The sequence below is a fragment of the Mustela lutreola genome, chromosome 2 (genome assembly GCF_030435805.1).
Source record: "Mustela lutreola isolate mMusLut2 chromosome 2, mMusLut2.pri, whole genome shotgun sequence".
Taxonomy (NCBI): domain Eukaryota; kingdom Metazoa; phylum Chordata; class Mammalia; order Carnivora; family Mustelidae; genus Mustela; species Mustela lutreola.
Window position 1 is genome coordinate 182,500,050 of NC_081291.1, and position 17,148 is coordinate 182,517,197.

Sequence of the window (17,148 nt, forward strand, 5' to 3'; positions counted from 1 at the left end):
TAAAAAAAAAACCGGAAGACAAAAGTGTTCTGCCAAAGGAAAAATACCCCTACTTAAAAAAACAAAACAAAACAACAACAGCAACAACAAAAAAGCAGAAAGTTTTAACTCCTTATATGCCAGGGAATTTACAGCAATAAATATCTTTTAAGATTGACGGCCTATTGGTCATCTTCTGAAACCAGAATGAACAACTAAATCCTCTGTCTACCTTTCGTAAGATTGTAGGATAACTCTCCTGATACAATTTTTCAAAACTCATTATAACCTCTCCCATCATTAAATTTTGTATTTATACTTTACCAATCTACAAAATTTATAGCATGACATGTTTGTATAACTTAATAAGTCCTATCAGCAATATCTTAAACAAAAAAGCAAATCTAGTCTTTGAAATCATGAAAGTTTATGAAAGTAACAACTAAACAGAAACCATATGTTACATTCAAGCAAATAATATCAATAGAAGAGTGAGAATGTGATTTCCTGGGTAAAAAAAAAAAATATTTTAAGACACTGATAAATTATTTTGTTAGCTGTCTACCATTTAATTGCCTATCACCTCCATAAAAACCAGACTATGCTGAACATATCTCATAGGGCAAAAAAACCCCAAAACTTACTATTTGACATAGGCACTTGTGTTCATTGACCAATTTTTCCAGAGATAGGCATTCAATCACATCAGCTTCTCCTAAAGCCCCTTCCTTGTCTTGTTTATTTGCCAACCTAGAGAGACATAAATGAAGTAGTTTTATAGCAAATACATAATCATGAAGCCACTTAAAACTATTTTGATTATGTTCTTCTTATTCCAAATTTTTAAGCCTATTGATCACAGAACACACTGGTTCAAAAATGTATTATAGTATCTGGGAACCTGCGTGGCTCAGTCAGTTAAGCATCTGCCTTCAGCAGAGGTCATGTTGCCAGGTTCCTGGGATTGAGCCCCAGCTCATGCTCCCTGCTCACGGGAGAGTCTGCTTCTCCTTCTTCTTCTGCCCCTCCCTCTGCTCATGCTAGGGGGAATCTCTCTCTCTCAAATAAATAAAATCTTTTTTAAAAAAAGTATTGTAGGGGCACCTGGGTGGCTCAGTGCATTTTCCTCTGCCTTTGGCTCAGGTCATGATCTCAGGGTCCTTGGATTGAGCCCCCGCATTGGGCTCTCTGCTCGGTGGGGAGCCTGCTTCCCCCTCTATCACCCTGCCTCTCTGCCTACTTGTGCGCTCTCTCTAATAAATAAAATCTTTAAAAAAAGTTATAAAAAAAGTATTGTAGTATCTGTTTCATTATTTGTTCTTGATTTATTACTGCTAAAGTAAGTTTGTAAGAACTGGCCTAAAAAAGGCAAAAATCAACTAACAAGAAGTGTTAAGAAAACAAACAATAGTTCAATAGGCCAACAACAACAACAAAAAACTACAAAAAGAACCATCAGTTCTAACTCTCACACTAATTATGTCCTTATCTTTTTAAAATACAAACTGTATCATGTTTTAAACAACCAGATAGTTATACTGAACTTGTAATATATGAGCTCATCTGTATTTTCAGTGTGTGAATGGGTCCACATAAATGTGCAACTTACTGTAGAGGTAGGGTCACTTTGAATTTACTGGGCGTAGCATTGGGCATAAAAACCATGATGTTCAGTTAGGAACAAATTGGGGGAAAACAAAATGAAAAACCAAAATAAGTTATTTTAAAAAAATAGGAATTACTACAAAATAACACTGTTTGCCTATCAGATGGCAGAGATTTAAATAAAACACTGTCTTTTCAGGGTTTGATAGATATTTTGGAGGCAAAAATATATTATTCAATAAATCTAATGAAAACTTATCACCTACCTTTAAACATTATCAACATTAGGCCATTGTTGTTCATCTACAGATCCTCTACTTTTCCTGCCCAGTTATGTTACTTCACCCCAAAATTTAAAAATTTTTAAAAATTACCATAATACACTATCACACCTAAAAAAAACTAACATTACTCAATCTTTTTTCTAATGTTATGTCCAAATTCAGATCCAAACAAGATATACATTACAATGTATTCTTTTAATACTGTCCCCAGTCCCAACACTTACACCCCTGCAACACCACCACCACCACATTTCCTTCCATGACATTTATTTGAAAACAAGTACCATTTCTACAGAATTTCCTGTGTTTAAGATCTAACTATCTTACTTATAAGGTCATTTTAACATGCATACCCAATATTTCCTATATCTGTAGTCAGATGCACATCTGTAGCTGTGACATCTGCAGTTAGATATATAGGCTGGATGAGTTTCAAGCTGAAATCTTGACAAACATATTTCACAGATGGTGCTGATACTGAGAAGGCATAGAATATCTAGTTATAGAACATTTAGTGATTTTAAATTGGATCAGAGGATTTGGCTGGAGTCAGATTGATTCATCCAAAATAAAGTTCCCCACTAAACTTTCTTTCATCGAATGATTTTAACATCCATTAATGACCTTTGCTTAATTTCATTATTTTATAAGAGCTTATAAAATCATGATTTTTCTAGTTCTATATTCCCTCTGAATTTACTAGCTGGATTTTGTTAAAAAAAAAAAAAAGTAAGCTTTCATCAACTACTTGGTAGGTCTTACTTAAATAGGATTCAAACGAAAGTCAACATAAATGTTTTGATCCTTTGCCTTCATTTCTTAGTTTTCATAAGAATAAACTGATGCCCTATTAACCTCCAAATTGCTTCCTTTGGTTTGTGAGAGGATATCATTATGAACTCACAGGTTTAAAAAAGTATTTAATGTGTTTCAATTTATTACAGTCATTGTATGTTTGAGGCTCAAAGTTACCCATTTTTGGTCAGTGGGAATCCCCTTTGAACTAGCTCCTGTGTTCTTTTGGTGCAACTCCAATAGGCTTTGATAGCTTCTTAGATTTTGTTAAAAAAAAAAAAAAAAAAAAAGTCCCAGACCTGGAATCATCAATTTCTCTAAAGAGTCCTGATTCTTTTCAGTAAGGAAGGAAATGGTACTTTAAAGATCACAATCTGGGGACTCTGGGCATTTATTGCTATTAATGCCATTGCTTCTAGACCATGAGTGAACAAAGCTAGGAAAAATGTTGTTTTGTAAGAAAGAAAAAAAATTAAATCATGAGCCCATATTGATTTTTCCATTTTAAATCAAATATTACTTACGTTTTACTTAGCTTAATTGTGTCTCTTCTTTTCTAATGCTTGAAAACTACAGTTCCTAATAACATGAACATTAACTATTTCCTTATCTTACAACATATATGAGTTTTAACATAACAACATCAGTCTTATTACTAAAAATCCTACTAAATTCAGGCCAAGATCTCTTTGTGATTATTTTTGTCTCTAAGATAGATCCCACAAAAGATGCATGGGTCAAAATACTCTAGTTTTAAAATTACTTGGAATAATCCTTCTCTGTCTGGCTATTCCACCACCTAGATATGTACCCGGGTTCATTTGTTTCAGGCTTCTTTTGCCTTTTAGAGATAGATGTTTATATGGTTCCAAATTCAAAACTATAAAAAGAAGGTACAATCAGAACTATTTTTCATCTCTGTCCCTTTTCTTCTATTTCTTCCATTCTCTTTTAGGTAATAATTTTCATAAGTTTTTAGTTCATCCTCTCACTATTCCTTTTTGAAAATATAAACATGTATATTGGGGAAAAGGTATTTTAAAGTATATAATTTGGGGACTATGGACTTTTGGGTTGTTTCCAATGGTTTGTTTTCATAAAAAGTGCTGTGAAAAACAAGTGTGTGAAGGAGTTATTTCTTACTTCAGGAACAGATTCCAGGAAGTAAGACCACTAAATCAAAGAATAAATGCAAATGTTATTTTGATAGATATTATAGCAAAGTACCTCCTCATACTCTTAAATCATAACAACTCAGACAATAAAAAAGGGAAGGTAAGGATATTTAGTACCATGAGATAAATTTCATTTCTAATACTTTTTATAAATATTTCACTCTGGTAAAAATTAATTTTGAATTGTATACTGATATCATAAACAGTATCACAGATTGCTGCACAACTTGGGGTTTTCGGCACTGAAACTATGCAAGTAAATTATTTTAAAGTTAAAATAGCAGATATAATCTCTGCTTGCCTCTCTGCCTACTTGTGATCTCTGTCTGCCAAATAAATAAATAAAATCTTTTAAAAAGGGTGGGGGGGGGGTGCCTGGGTGGCTCAGTGTGTTAAGCCTTTGCCTTTGGCTCAGGTCATGATCTCAGGGTCCTAGGATCGAGCCCCATATTGGGCTCTCTGCTCGGCAAGGAGCCTGCTTCCCCACTCTCTTTCTCTCTCTATCTCTGACTGCCTCTCTGCCTACTTGTGATCTCTGTCTGTCAAAGAAACAAATAATAAAATCTTTTTAAAAAAATAGCAGATATAAGTAAAAAGAAAAGGGTGGAAGGTTTAAAGACAAGCTCTTTTCTGGCTGTTGTAGTTCTGAAATTCGATATTTCATGAAGTAAGCCTTTGGGATTTCCTAAAATAAAACAGAATTCAATCATTTTAAAGTAAACGGAACAAAAAGCCTTTATACCAGGCTTGTTTCCATTCTTATTTATTCTAAATTCTGTATATTTTAGCAAGTTTTGATACCTAAAGAAAACAAAGTAACCTCTGTTTAAATACAAATCACCTTTTTTTGTGAGTAATGTATTTTATATATAATACAGAATTGGAATTACAGAGACTGTGCCAAATATTCTATGTAGGCAGTTTAACAAGGACTTCCTGTTACCAGCTAGCTCCAATGAAAATGAACTTCCTTTAATCTCAAGAATGGGCGGCTAACTGGCAAAACCGGATTCTCCAGGTGTGAAGTAAGCAATTTGTTCTTCTCATTTGATACCAACAGCAAAAGGACAACTTTATGTCTAACTTACTTGACTTCATTATTCGGCTTTCAATTACATTAACGATATGAAAACCATACAGAAATTGGCCTGTGAATCATAAGACACAGGCTTAAATAATTGATTGAAACATTATAGATGATACTCAGTTTTTCTCTTAAGGGCAGGACTCCAATACCCCAAGTGGAAAGCAACAAAAAGAACAAGACAAAGGTAAATAAACTACTCTTTTTTTTTCCTACTTTTCAATGCAAAACATCCATAGACTGAAATGTGTCACATTTTAAAATAACTCAATAGATAATTAAAGTTACTGGTTTGTTCAGAGTTGGACCAGGCAGCAGGTAGCTGAACTGTTAATTTATACTGCTAATATACTGAATAAGTTTCCATATTTAAGTAGAGCTCTTATAAATAAACCACTGTAATAAAAATCAACGTTTTTTTTTTAATTCCTTTAAAAAAATAACTTCTCGTTTTGGAAACATGAGAAAGTCAGACCTGCTAAAAACAAACTTAAAATTCTTTCTTTTGTAGACAGATTATAAATTAGTCATACTGTGCTTGTTTTAGAGAACACTTTTACATTTAACTGTGAAAAGAAGCTTATGCCTGAATTTGACACACATGCACTTTTTTTTTTTTAAAGTTAAGGTAATTTTCTATAAGGTCTTAATTTCTTCATTGCTGTTTCCAAAAATCTTTTAAACTGGAAGAAAGTAGAAAATAATTTTGTTGTAAAAGGACTACAGTAAAAATATCAAAATGCTCATATTTTTAATGGTTTAGTATATTAAAAGTACTTAAATTATAAAATTCTATGTAAATATATTTGATTTGACACTTTAAAAAATTTAAGTACGCATTATTTAAATGCAACATATATATAGGTAGGTCTGATACTTTCAAACTTATGCAATATATAGAAGCTTAACCAAAATTTATTTTATTTTTTGATATTTCTTTAAAGTTACTTTTTAATTCCTACAATGTTAGAACTTAATAACTCCTTGTCACTCAAAATAATATTTTAAGGGTGTACTTGAAAGTTGGCTGTGATACACCAATAACATATTATCTTCATGGCTATGTAGTTTTAAAATTTAATATAAGAATCATTTCATGTACACACAACTTAATCAGATAAATGAAAGTTCAAAATTATAGAATTCTTAAGTATTTAAACAAAAATGGTCTTGTTGCATTAAGGAAGTTAATTTAACAACTTATTTACAACAAATAAGTAGAATAAAAAAAGCACTAAAAGACTACATTATAGGGGCACCTGGGTGGCTTAGTGGGTTAAAGTCTCTGCCTTCGGCTCAGGTTGTGATCCCAGGGTCCTGGGATGGAGCCCCGCATCGGGATCTCTGCTCCGCAGGGGGCCTGCTTCCTCTTCTCTCTCTCTCTCTCTCTCTCTGCCTGCCTCTCTGCCTACTTGTGATCTCTGTATGTCAAATAAATAAATAAAATCTTTAAAAAAAAAAAAGACTGCATTACAAAAAATATCAGATAATTTAAGCTTTGAGAGAATATACGCAATTTGCCAAATTCTGTTTTTTAGTTTCAATATTTAAGTAGCAAAAGAGGTGATTTTTCCAGTAACAGCTGCTTTTACCTTGAATTAGGAAAATACTACAAGTTGTCTCCATTCATAAAAGCAAAAGAATACTCCATTTTATGTCGTAAAAAACTGTTACATTTATTAAAATATTGTATTTAATAGTTAACTATAGAAAGAAATGTCTTACTGAAAAAAAATCCATAAATCTGTCATATCTATCCCAAGGCATATTTCTTAAAGCATTAGGTAATTTTTATTCATATGTCTGTTTCTGGGAATGTCCCCTGTTTGTAATAGGGTGGAGAAACTTTTGAGTCATACAGGGTTTACTTTTCTGTTTCCTAGAACAAATTTCCAAAGTTGATTACCATATTTATAAATTAATCTTCTTTCTTTTTGCAAATACTGTGTTTAAGCTCAAAGATAAGTCAGTTACTAATAGTACAATTCAAAACTGTATAGCAATAGAGTAAGTTAAAAAGGCTGAAAGATTCATATTTGGACAGAAGTCTTCCAACACTAAGAAAATAAATTTAAGGTACAGAAAAGATTACTTACAATGGTGGTCTCATCAATTTTATGCAGCCTAAGCTATTATACTTTATGGCTTCATGAACTCCATCCAACTTTCAAATTCTAACATGCTTTGATATCTCACCTTGCCTAATATTCTATTTTATGAAGCTATAAGATTAAGCAATTAAGATGGAAATAGTTGGGGTGCCTGGGTGGCTCAGCGGGCTAAAGCCTCTGCTTTCGGCTCAGGACATGATCCCAGAATCCTGGGATCGAGCCCCACATCGGGCTCTCTGCTCCGTGGAGAGCCTGCTTCCTCCTCTCTCTTCCTGCCTGCCTCTCTGCCTACTTGTAATCTCTGTCTGTCAAATAAATAAATAAAACCTTTAAAAAAAAAAAGATGGAAATAGTCATGCATGTAGTTATGAGCATGCACCTACTAGAAAATACAATTTATATATAACATGTAAGTGTACATGAGTACCTACATTAAGTCCATTTTTGAACAGACTAACAAGGATTTAAGGAACATTCTGAATTAGTTATCTCTATAATCACCTATGACTTTCAGTCAAGATACACAGATATACTTCCCTCTTTTTTTTTTTTTAAAGATTTATTTATTTATTTGGCAGGCAGAGATCACAAGTAGGCAGAGAGGCAGGCAGAGAGAGAGAGGAGGAAGCAGGCTCTCTGCCAAGCAGAGAACCTGATGCAGGGCTCGATCCCAGCACCCTGAGATCATGACCTGAGCAGAAGACAGAGGCTTTAACCCACTGAGCCACCCAGGTGCCCCCAGATATACCTTCCTCTTATACAAACATATAAAAGTATTTAATATTAAGGGGAAAAAAAGATAAAATTTAAAACTCCATCATTATATCTGAAGTAAGGAAATTAAACTTCCAGATACCAGAACTGAAAAAGGAACATGTTCATAGTCAAAATGAAAAGTAGGAATTAAAGCAAACTCCATGCAAATACTTTCCCTTAGGGGCCAGGGTTTAGTGTTTGTGCAGAAGAGGGGACTAAAACTGGGCTTCCCAGATGAAGTAGCAAACTAGAAAAAATAGAATATAGTCCATATACAGTTAAAAAGCCATTGGTTTGTCCAAGATTCTAGGAGAAGGTGGTATTCACTGGAGCTCCAAAAATCACTGGGGGGCCGGGGGCGGGGGAGAACAGACCCGTATATACATTATCTGAGCTATAGAAATCACTAAAGAAAAATCAAGCCCATATTTATTCTACCTGGCCTAAACTGGGCAAGCTCCAAAGGGGCCTAGTAGTGCCAAACACAAAAAATAGGTTAAGAATGTATCTATAATGCAGAGCACTCAGGGCAACCTTGTATAATGTAATCACCCACTGAAGGCAAACTACTGACAAAGTTCACAAAATACACTTGTCCACCACCCAAAGAAACAGTTGGTGGCCACAACAAACAAAGGAATTTGTTCCCAAGAAATGAGAAATAATCTAATAATGTAAAGTATCTTTAACATAAATACACTTTAAACGTTCAAAAGAAGTAAACAAAGACACTGGATCCCTAAACCAAGATGAGCACAGTATAAACTGTATGGCTAATTACAAATAAACATTATTATAATATGCGTGCTGTGATACATAGCACTGAAAAATCTGACTTCTTCCTTTAATATTAGTAACACATTGAGATCTACAGGGAAACAGATTTGGAAGTTTTACTTTTTTTTTTTTTCTGGTAAAATTATCAACATTAATGAATAAAAAATACTATCAATATATTTTTAAAGCATTCCTTAAAGTACCTTTTATTCAAATATGAAAGTGTGGTACTCTGGGAAACAATTCTTTCAAGAATAGAAACCCAGGAAAAGACAACTTTTACAAGGCTGAGAGTCAAATACATTGATCTCCAAAATCAGTGACAGTAAAATTTACCTTTCCAAAAGCACTTTGTAAGGGCACACAGTGTTACAATAACAATTTGAAATATTCTGTTCCTTAAAAATTTTTTCAAACTATGATGCTTGGGAAAAAGGCTTTTGATGGCATTGATAATTTGTTTCTAACTTAAAAAAAGAGAAAAGATCTATCCAAGGCATAAAAATGCTAGAGGGGCTTGTTTCAGGATTTCTTCTAAACCATGCAACCAAGAACAAAGCTGGGGACATTGTAGTTCTTGAGAACCGTTAAATTTAGACAGTACCAAAAGCTACTTAACCCTATAGAAACATTAAACAGGACTTAATTATCATGAATAAAAAAAAAATCAGAATTCGTTTTGTTTTGGTACCTTCTTATATTTCTCATCTGATCCCCTAATACTTTAACTCCTTTTTTTCCCCACATATCAAGAACACAAGTCATTATTTTTTAAGTACAAAAAACAACATAGCTATGTCTCACATAGTATATACATTGTAGCTATAAGAATTCATACTAACAAGTTAGTAGAAAACAGAAATCTGTGTATGTATACAGAAATGAAGTATAGTTCACTTCTTATCTCTCTTATCTCAGCTTATTACTACAAGCCAAAACAAAATATAAAAATCCTCATCTCTACATGGTACCAAGGATAGGATTTAAAATTTCTTAAAGACTTTCTGTAACACAGGTCTATGCGAACAGAACCAAATCTTCTTCCTCTTCTCAACTGTAAAGTGCTTAATTTGGTCTAATTACATTAATGGTCATAATAAAGCTGCAAACAGGATAATTATTTTAGCTCTGATATACTACCTCCTGCAAGAACATTTTTATTTTAGTATTACAGTAATTTATACTAATTGATTATAGTATTTATACACTAATACAATATTTGATACAGATCAGCTTTATTGTTGTATATTTCACTAGAATAATCTATCTCTATTCACTATAGAATGGGGAAAAAAAAGAACAGATTTGCAACCAGGTAAGCTTATATCTGAATGTACGGCTCTGCCATTTTTTAGTTGTGTTGCCTCTGGCAAGTCACTAAGAAAGAGGAATAGCTATGAAAGTCAACATCCAAATAAGGGGAATTTCAAAGAAAAGAATACAAAGAAAATGGAAGAGAGATTTTTTTTTTTTTTTTAATTAGGACCCCCCCAATCCTTAACACATGAAATTTCCAACTTGAAAAAAAAAAAAACTACATTTCCAGCAATTTTAATGCAAAAAGATGTACCCCAGGTCATGCTATTGTGAAATTTCAGAACACCAAGAATAAAAAGAAAAGGCCAAGACTTTCATGAAAGGAAGAAAATAAAAGATCCTGTATAAAATACCAGGAATCTGATAGTAGATTTCTTAAGGGCAACAAAGGATGTTATATAAAAATGCAAAAACGTTTTCAAAATTCTATGGGAATATAATCTCCAAGTAAGAATTATATCTGCAGAAAATATATTATTCAGGTGTTAAGGGTAGAATAAAAAAAACACTTTCAGAAATACAAGTTTTCACTACATTTTTGTTTTGAAAGAAAACTATGGGTATGCCTCAAAATCAAGAGAATAAACCAAGAAAAGAGATGAGGAAGTGGGAATTGGGAGATAATACACAAAAGAGAAAAATATCTAAACGCAAGAGCTATGGGGTAAATCAGGTCATACTAGATGGTTCCAGGAAAAGAAGTCTCAAAAGATATAGTAATATAAAGGAAATAAAAGAAAAAGAATACCTACTATAAAAAGAATACCTACTATATTTAAATATTGAGAGGATACTTTCAGTTCAGCTGAAGAGTTTTAGAATGAATTAGTAATACATACACACAAAATGAGGCAATTGAAAAACTTAGGTAATTAGCATCTTCAAGAGAAATTTTAAAAGTTACATCGTTCTTGATCTGTGTGGTGGTTACATGTACGTGTGAAAAATCATCAAACTATACATTTGAATTTAGGGCATTTTCTCATTACATGCAAACATTTCAATGAAAAGCTTTCTTAAAGTACACATTTCCTAACTCTATCCACTGAAAAGGCCAAGAAACAATGAAAAAAAATTATTTGAGAAAGGAAACATGACCATAGTACCTTATGTGACTCTGGCGTACGTAATATATGAACTAGGAAAATGTGTAATTATGATAATGTAAACACAGAATACTGACTAACCAAAAATTATGATATAACTATTTTGAAAGGAAAAACTGAGGGAAGGCTTGGTGTTTAAAAGAAATTTAAATCCATATCTTTCACAGCAGAGATTCAATATAATATTTAGAACCGAAAAAGCAGAAACACCTACATAGACAAATTACTTAGAAACAGAGAGTTTAAAAGCAACATAGAGCTAAGGAGTTGAAAATTACTGCCTTGGGGAATGGGGAACTGGAAATGAGATATGGTGGGGCAGGCAGATATCAGCAGTTTATCTTGACAACCTGTGCAGTGATTTGACTTCTTAAACTGCCTGTATGTGTTAATTTGAGGAAAATAAAAATATATTTTTTTAAGATTTTATTTATTTATTTGACAGAGACCACAGTAAGCAGAGAGGCAGCAGAGAGAGGAAGGGGAGCAGGCTCCCTGCTGAGCAGAGAGCCCGATGTGGGGCTCGATCCCAGGACCCTGGGATCATGACCTGAGCTGAAGGCAGAGGCTTTAGCCCACTGAGCCACCCAGGTGCCCCTAAAAATCATATTTAAAAGCCAATTTAAAAAAGAAAAAGTTTACAGCTATAACAAAAGTAGCATGACATCTTAAAGACTTTGGGGAGGAAATTATTTTCAGAATCAATAAAGTAATGCCAGAGAGAGCATACAGATAAGGAAGTAATAAATAACACTAAATCAAACAAAGAGTAGGGAACTATTCAAGATAAATCATTAAGCTAACTGAAATTAGTATCAACCTCCCTCTACACTGGAAAGACAATCAGTCTTTATCAGAGGTATATAGTAAATTATGGTTGCTAATTCTGCTTTCAGAAAGTTGCCACCTAAAAAAAAGTTTCTATAATCACTTCCCAATGTTTTTGAGTGTTTTTTAAATATCAATACCAACACAGTCATAAGATATTTAATAAAATACTCAACACAAAAGAGCATGTACATGATCCAAGCTTTATGTAATATATATATTCTGGGAAATTTGTTATATATCTTATACAGGAAAAGCACTGGTCTAACAGCCAGGAAATCTGACATTATTTAACCAGTACTACTACTAACAAGCTCTGGGTAAGACATTTAACTTTTCTGATTCTCAATTTCCCCATAAGAAAAATGCATAAATTGATTAGTTAACTTATTAGGATTCTTTCTGGAATCCCATTCATTGACTTGGCACCCCATCTCCTATACCCCAGACAGTGTTCCTTGGCTCTTCGTCTTCTCAACTTTAGGTCTCACAGCAAATACCCCCTTAGAGAAGACTTGCTTAATTATCTACCAAGATCTAAAATTGTCTCGTTTACCTATTTAATTATATACTGTCCAATTCCCCTCAGAGAATAAATTATTCAAGTACAGGTACTACTGAATAAATACTACAGCATTTAAAATTTTGCATATAGTAGGACTCAATAATTCTTTGACAAAATATTAGCCCTTTAAAGCGAAAGGAATAATTATTAGGACACTGGTTTAACTTTTTGTGCAATGCAGGCCTCATTTCTACATTCTCAACTGGGTCATCATTCAAGAATCTTGAACACCTCCAGCGATGACAAGCTTATTAACTCATGAAGCAGTTTATTCCATCTTGGGACAACTCTACCCATTCAAAAACTCTTTTTTATACTAAATCAAACCTCTCTTCATGTAATTTCCATCCATTGTCTTTTGGAATAATGCCAAATAAGTCTAATCCCTCTTATATATACAGACGTACACATTTCAGAAAATAGCTGTAAATATTCCCTACATCTCTTTTGCAGGACAAGTATTTCCATTCCTCTCAACGATTCTCTGTACTATGGTCTTCCAATCTCATCCTTCCCTGACCATTTGGAAATTTCCAATTTATGAATTTTCATCTCAAAACATCAGAACTTAACACAGTCCTTCTTCCACTTGCTTTGAATAGCCTAGAGTCATCTGGCCTAGAGTCATCTTTCTTAGTCAGTCTAGACATGATACTGTTATTCATGAAAGCATGATTATTCTGATAGAAATCTCCAGTAAGTTTCCTAAGCACCGCTATGAACACAGTATCTTCCATTTTATAGATGTTTTCTAAACAACTAGTTGCAATATTTTACATCTTCCCTGGTTAAACATAATTTTGTTACTTTTAGTATAGTGTTCTGTGCTATTTTAATTTTTGAATCCCAATTCTGTACTTCAACATTCTGAAAATCACTCCAAATTCTTTGCCATCAACATATTTGATAAGTATGCCATCTGTGACAATATCCAAATTACCGACAAAAATATTTACTTAAGCATATTAAACACTAAGCCCGATAGCATAACAACATAATGTTAGTAATACTGGTTGATTTTTCTCTGGTTTATACTGATATTATGCGTGTTTCAATGCACTATTTGTAATTTCCTAACAGCTTCTTATCTGCAAAAATATCATGAAAGGTATTATTAAGTGCATTTCTAAAATCAAGATGTACTGTGAAAATATTTTATTAACATAGATTGCCTTTGTCAATATATTTTTTAAGTTTTTATTTAAATTCCAGTTAGTTAACATACAGTGCAATGTTAGCTTCATGTGTACAATACAGTGATTCAACATTTCCATACAACACCCAGTGCTCATCACAGCAAGTGCACTCCTTCTCCCCATTACCTATTTAATCCATTGCCTTACCCACCTTCCCTCTGGTTACCATCAGTTTCTTCTCTATATAGTTAAGACTGTTTGTTGCTTGGTTTGCCTCTCTCTCTCTCTCTCTCTCTCTCTCCCTTTCCCCCCCTTTACTCATTTGTTTTAAATATGTTAATTTTTAAAAAATTCCACATATGAGTGAAATCATATGGTACTTGTCTTTCTCTGACTTATTTTGCTTAGTATAATATACTCTAGCTCCATCCATGTCAATGCAAATGGCAGGATTTTTTTTTTTTTTAAGATTTTATTTATTTATTTGACAGGGATCACAAGTAGGCAGAGAGGCAGGCAGAGAGAGGGGGAGGGAAGCAGGCTCCCTGCTGAACAGACAGCCTGGTGCGGGACTCAATCCCAGGACCCTAAGATCATGACTTGAGCAGAAGGTAGAGGCTTTAACCCACTGAGCCACCCAGGCGCCGCCAGGATTTCTCTTTTTCATGGCTGAGTAACTTTCGATTGTGTGTGTGTGCGCACACACACACACATATATTCACATACATATACATATACAACACTTCTTCCTTATCCATTCATCAGCCCATGGACACTTGGGCTGTTTACATAATTTGGAAGTAGATATTGCTGCTATAAATACTAGGGTGCATGTATACCTTTGAATTAGTACACCTGTATTATTTGGGTAAATACCTAGTAGTGCAATTGCTGGGTCATAGGGTAGCTCTATTTTTAATTTTTTGAGGAACCTCCATACTATTTTCCACAGTGGCTGCACCAGTTTGCTTTCCCACTTACTCATTTCACTTGATATATATATACAAAAAACATATGTATATAAATCACTATTTATAAATTATGTACACCAAATTTAATCCTGTGGATAACTAACAACATAGGATATGATGTCAATATTATCAGCACCCAAAACAAGACTTTATGTATCTTCCTGTTTGGAAAAAATAGCACTTAATATGAATGGATATAAATTTTGTTCTAAGTCTGGATATGTTTGAAAGGAATGCTAAGAATGAGAAACCAGCATAATCAAACCAAGAATATGTTTTCATATGTATGCAATGGATTAAAAAAACAAAGCTATGTTAAATGTTAATCCATCTAGAAGCCTCAGATATTTTAAAATAAATTCAACATTATCTATATTATTTCAAGCCCTCAAATGGAATCTGCCCTGTCACTATACTGATTTTAACTAAATTATGCATATTTAGCAAAAGGAGTTTAACATTACATAGGCCAAATAAACTGGGAACAGTATTTTTACTAATAAGGGCATTTTCGGAGTGTCCTTTTACTTCTAAAACTTGAAGATATGGCCAAATCTTCTATTCTAAGATATATCCTCTGTATGTACAAAAATCTATTATGTGACAGTATCATGACACTGAAGTACTTATTTGGGGGGCTACTGTATCTTTATCATTGCTTTCTTAGCTACGTCAATCAAACAGGACTCACAATAGGCTCACGAGATGCACAGTAACTTATAAATTATTTTACATTACTTTTCCTATTCAGTTATCTTTATGAGGAAATTCTTAGTGATTTCTCTAATTTTTCAACCTCTTTTCAGAAAACTAAGAGGATTTTTCGGGAAGACACACATAGCTATGTGAAGTCAATTGCTATTGAAAGAAAATGCCAAACTTATTTGTTTGACACATTTATTTTTGCTTCTTAAGAGGAAAGGTATGATGAAAGACCGACTTCAAGAACTAAAGCAACGAACAAAGGAAATCGAACTCTCTAGAGAGAGGCATGTGTCGACTACAGAAGCAGAACAAGGGGTGTTTTTGCAGCAAGCGGTTATTTATGAAAGAGAGCCTGTAGCTGAGAGACACCTACATGAGATTCAAAAACTACAGGAGAGTATTAACAATTTGACAGATGATGTTCAAAAATTTGGGCAACAACAGAGAAGTCTGGTGGCTTCAATGAGAAGGTTTAGTCTACTTAAGAGAGAGTCTAGCATTACAAACGGGATAAAAATACAAGCAGAAAACATTAACAGAGGTCTGGATGATTTAACAAAAGAAGTTAAAAAGTCAGAGGCTGAAAGTGGTCCATCATCAGTGGTGACAAGGATACTTAAATCTCAGCATGCTTCGATGTTCCGCCAATTTCAGCGAACTATGTTTACATACAATGACACAATAGCAGCAAAGCAAGAGAAGTGCAAGACATTTATTCTCCGTCAGCTTGAAGTTGCTGGAAAAGAAATGCCTGAAGAAGAAGTAAATGATATGCTTTATCAAGGAAAATGGGAAGTTTTTAATGAAAGCTTACTTACAGAAATCACTATCACTAAAGCACAACTCTCGGAGATAGAACAGAGACACAAGGAACTTGTTAATTTGGAGAACCAAATAAAGGATTTAAGGGACCTTTTCATTCAGATATCTCTTTTAGTAGAGGAACAAGGAGAAAGCATCAACAATATTGAAATGATAGTGAATGGTACAAAAGAATATGTTAACACTACTAAGGAGAAATTTGGACTAGCTATAAAATACAAAAAAAGAAATCCTTGTAAGGTATTGTGTTGTTGGTGTTGTCCATGCTGTGGCTCAAAATAAAGAAGCTATTTTAGACATTTTTTCCAGTTTGAATGAAGATGTCCCATGTTTCAGTGTCTCTTTTCATTTTATAGATCTTCACATACTTTTCATCACTACTGAGTCATAATTTTCCTCTATAGCCTTTACCTGCTATAACATCAGAAACTTCTAATAATGTTTTTTTTAAGATTATTTATTTATTTATTTGACAGATAGAGATCACAAATAGGCAGAAAGGCAGGCAGAGAAAGAGGGTGCAGGAAGAAAAAGCCTGCAGGAAGCAGGCTCCCTGCTGAGCAGAGAGCCTGATGCAGGGCTCCATCCCAGAACCCTGAGATCATGACCAGAGCCGAAGGCAGAGGCTTAACCCACTGAGTCACCCAGGTGCCTCCACATCAGAAACTTCTAAAGTCAGTGACAAAGCAAGCCTTCACTCATTAAACTAAAAATAGTATAGTTAGTTAACTTAAAAATCACAGGTTAACTATTGAAAATGAGATCAGTGATCTCAACATTTTTGTTCAGGCATCAAGTTCTAGTATATATTTTTGTTAACTTTCAATGCCTTAACAAAATGAGGGTCAGTAAGTGACAACTGCTTAAACAATAAATTTCTTCTGTCCTTTCTAAACTTGCACTATAATCTTTTATTTAGTACCTTACTGACACTTGTTTTTAATTGTTCCTAAACTGTTTATCACAGAAATTGAGAATATTAAGTATTATTTACTACTCACTGGCATAATTATGTCCAGATGATTTGTAAAATAGTAATTTTCTATTAGTATTTATATCTGCACATAGTGCTTTTAAAGCAAGACTTAAGCACAGAAAGATTCATAGCAAAGCAACACATCACATGTATCAC

At 33.6% G+C, this 17,148-nt stretch overlaps 2 protein-coding genes across 5 annotated transcripts in view; one reads left to right on the forward strand and one right to left on the reverse strand.

The window, feature by feature from the left end:
* Positions 1 to 17,148, reverse strand: part of ARL13B (ADP ribosylation factor like GTPase 13B) — a 70,636-nt gene that overhangs the window by 25,008 nt on the left and 28,480 nt on the right. For all 3 annotated transcript variants that reach the window (XM_059164409.1, XM_059164412.1, XM_059164411.1), the window contains one exon: positions 624 to 729. In XM_059164409.1, the coding sequence (XP_059020392.1) occupies positions 624 to 729 (106 nt within the window). The remainder of the gene's footprint in view (positions 1 to 623; positions 730 to 17,148) is intronic.
* On the forward strand, positions 4,851 to 16,335 carry STX19 (syntaxin 19). Of its 2 annotated transcripts, none has more exons than XM_059164413.1 (2): positions 4,851 to 5,109; positions 15,405 to 16,335. In XM_059164413.1, exons 1-2 carry the CDS (start codon positions 5,035 to 5,037, stop codon positions 16,296 to 16,298), a joined length of 969 nt encoding a protein of 322 aa, XP_059020396.1. In that variant the 5' UTR covers positions 4,851 to 5,034; the 3' UTR covers positions 16,299 to 16,335. The 2 variants fall into 2 exon arrangements, with proteins under 2 accessions (XP_059020396.1, XP_059020397.1); XM_059164414.1 differs by having other exon boundaries at positions 4,852 to 5,109; positions 15,296 to 16,335.